The 2,918-nt window shown below is 54.4% G+C and overlaps 1 protein-coding gene across 1 annotated transcript in view; it reads right to left on the reverse strand.

The window, feature by feature from the left end:
• Window positions 1–274: 274 nt before the first annotated feature.
• Window positions 275–2,918, reverse strand: part of PCDH8 (protocadherin 8) — a 4,340-nt gene continuing 1,696 nt past the window's right edge. The window contains 4 exon segments of the mRNA XM_008059231.2: window positions 275–1,224; window positions 1,720–1,927; window positions 2,097–2,872; window positions 2,875–2,916. Of these exon segments, the coding sequence (XP_008057422.1) occupies window positions 851–1,224; window positions 1,720–1,927; window positions 2,097–2,872; window positions 2,875–2,916 (1,400 nt within the window). The 3' untranslated portion in view covers window positions 275–850.

Below are 2,918 nucleotides of genomic sequence, written 5' to 3' on the forward strand. Positions count from 1 at the left end.
GATGAATGCTCAATAAAAAATTGTCAAACGAATAAATGAAAGCAGGAATTTTATAGAGTGCCTTACGTATATGGAGATACACATAGTTGACAAAATTAACAAATATTTTTAGTGCTTGGTGAGATTTTGCAATACTTGAAGCCCCACAAGTATAATATTGCAATGAACATCAATAATGTCTCAATAATTAGCACTTGAAAGATTTCATTCTGATATTCAAATTATTTGTGAATGTCTGACTATGGCAACTTCATGAAAAGCAATTAGCAGATTCTTCAAACACATGACAAATCCTTTATTACTGTGCTTATAAGTGACACGGTTTACAGAAAACCAAATGTAATTAAATAACATTGAACTTGAAATCTACCACAGACTCAAGATATACAAGTTATACTTGGCAAGGCAAAATTTCTCAAACACTAGGTTGTTTCAGGTGAAAGGTAAGTAATTCCAACATGTTTTTTTTTTTTTGTCTTACAGACAGTTCCTTTGGCAATAACTTCCACTTTAGCTTTTATTATATAAAAATATAACAAAATTTCATTATATACAAACATTACATTACACAATGTACAGGTTAAAAACACTAAGAAAATGGCAAGCTGCAAGTGAAATGAAAGTCAATAGCATGATAAGAAAAATTAAATACTGCACACATTTCATAAAAATTACATTAACTACATTTTGTTTGCAAATACCAAACAGTACCAATGTGATTGGAAACAGCTTCCAACAACTTCATTTTAAGGCACATCTTGCATATTTATATATACAACACTGACACTGGTCAATAACTTAGGGGCTTCTCGGAGTGACCTGTATATGTATGAAGACATGCAGCATGGGATTACACATTTTCATTGGCTCCCTTCTTTGGGGACAGGTACCTGCCAGGGGGGGACTGGTAGAGGGGTACCCCGATCTCTTGCAGGTCTGGGAGCCTCCCTGGACGGGGAGGGGAGAGCAGAGTGACTGTCCTATCATAGTCTCTGTGCAGCACTTTCTCGTAGACGCTCTGCAGCCCCACTGTCTTGGGCAGCTGGGCCTGGTAGTAATTGTCCCTGCGCAGAGGATCCCGAGGCAGAGACGTGCTCTTGCAGAACGTTGACATCTGGGCTGGTGGCTGAGTTGAGGGATGTGCGTTGGGCCCACCACACGATGGGCTCCAGCAGCGGTCAGAGTGGCCCAGGATCTTGCACTCAGCAGTGCACGCCCACAGTCCTAACACAAAGGGGAAGGGGAAAGAGCATGATTATTCCCAAGATGACGCACGTGTTAAGCCTCCATCTGCAGAACGTCAGCCTGGGTCAGGACGACTGGAAAGGAAAAGTGCATATAAAGATGGATGCTGTGTCTCCAGAACTGAAAGGCGCATTGCTTCCTGTACAGCCACCTTAATATGAAGCTGGTCCAGCGTCTTTGACTGGAAGCCAAATAAAATTGATAAGCAGAATTCTCTGTTTAGATGGCTAGCAGCACCCCAGCTGCTGCCTAACGGGATGGGGGGTGTGTGCTTTACTCAACGGGTGGGGTTGCCTGGACTTGACATTTTGAATTTCAGTGTAAGAAGCAGGCCCGGATCAGGAACAGCAGGAATGAAAAAAGTGAGAAAGAGCGAGGGGGCTGGGAACCGAGACTGGGAGGGGGCAAGCCGTGGCAAAGGGGAGGGGAGGGAAGGGAAGAATGCTGAATCTGGCGAGTAAGAAGAGTCCTCACCACTCTGCATGTGGTTGATGAGATCCTTTTTCAGAGCGTCCCCGCTGATGTCGGAATCACTATCGTTGAAATCACTGTCCCCTTTGCCGCTGTCTTTGCCGCTGAACTTTTCCGCTTCTCGGCCGGAGATGGTGTTGAATGAGTGTCCTTTCCAGACCGCCACGGGGGGCGCCGGCTCCTTTCCGAAACCCGGGGAGGCACCGTAGGGCTGCAGCAGGGGTGGGAAAGGAGGGAGGGAGGGTTGGACAAGACACAAAAACACAAGTGCCACAGGTTAAGCGTCTCTCCGCGCGGGCCCGCCCTACCCCTCGGGTCTCCCTTCCCCCAGCCTGTCCGCGGAGCACGGACGGGGGCGCCCAGCCGAAGGAAGGCCTCACCTCGGCGTGCGCGCCGCGGAGCCGCTGCTGCCCCTCGAAGTGACAGGCGCTTTCCCCAGTGGCGCTGCCGCCCTCTGAGCCCGGCACTTCGGCCGCGGCGACCGCGGGCGGGGGCGCGTCGGCCGCGGGGCTGCCAAAGGGCGCTTTGCCGCTGCCAGGGAAGGTGAGCACGTCGAACATGTTGGGCCTGGGCCCGGCTCCCCGGGCGGCCTCCTCCGGGGAGCCGGGAGCTGAGGCTCCGCCGCCCGCCGCCCCGGGCCGCTCTTCCCGGAGGGCCCCCCCTTTGCGCACCTCCTTCTTGCGGCGGTTGCAGGTAGTGGCGATGGCGATGATGGCGGCCAGCAGCAGCGTGCAGCTCCCGGCCAGCACGATGATGACGATCAGCGGCGTGTCCCATTGCAGCGCCGGCCCCGACGAACCGAGCCGAGAGCCAGGCGGGCGGGAGCGCGCGGGGCTTCCGGCACTGGCAGGCGCAGCCGGCCCGCGCCCGCCGCCTGCTGTCACCACGAAGCTGACGGTTGCGGTGGTGGTGAGAGGCGGACGGCCGCCGTCGGATATGACCAGCAGCGCCCTGAACACGCGGCCGGGAGGCTCCTGCGAGAGGTCGCCGGTGAGCACGATCTCCCCCGTGCGGCGGCCGATGGCGAAGGCCTCGCGCGGCTCCTGCTGCTGCAAGTCGAAGGCCAGCTCCCCGTTGGCGCCTTCATCCTCATCCCGGGCCTGCACGCGCGCCACCGCCGTGTCCCTTGCGGTGCGCCCGGGGACCGCCACTTTTTGTGGCCGTTGGCTGGCGCCGGGTGCACCAGGACCGGCGCGTGGTCG

This window comes from Carlito syrichta, unplaced genomic scaffold (assembly GCF_000164805.1).
Source record: "Carlito syrichta isolate Samal-C Ts95f unplaced genomic scaffold, Tarsius_syrichta-2.0.1 Scaffold91532, whole genome shotgun sequence".
Lineage (NCBI taxonomy): Eukaryota > Metazoa > Chordata > Mammalia > Primates > Tarsiidae > Carlito > Carlito syrichta.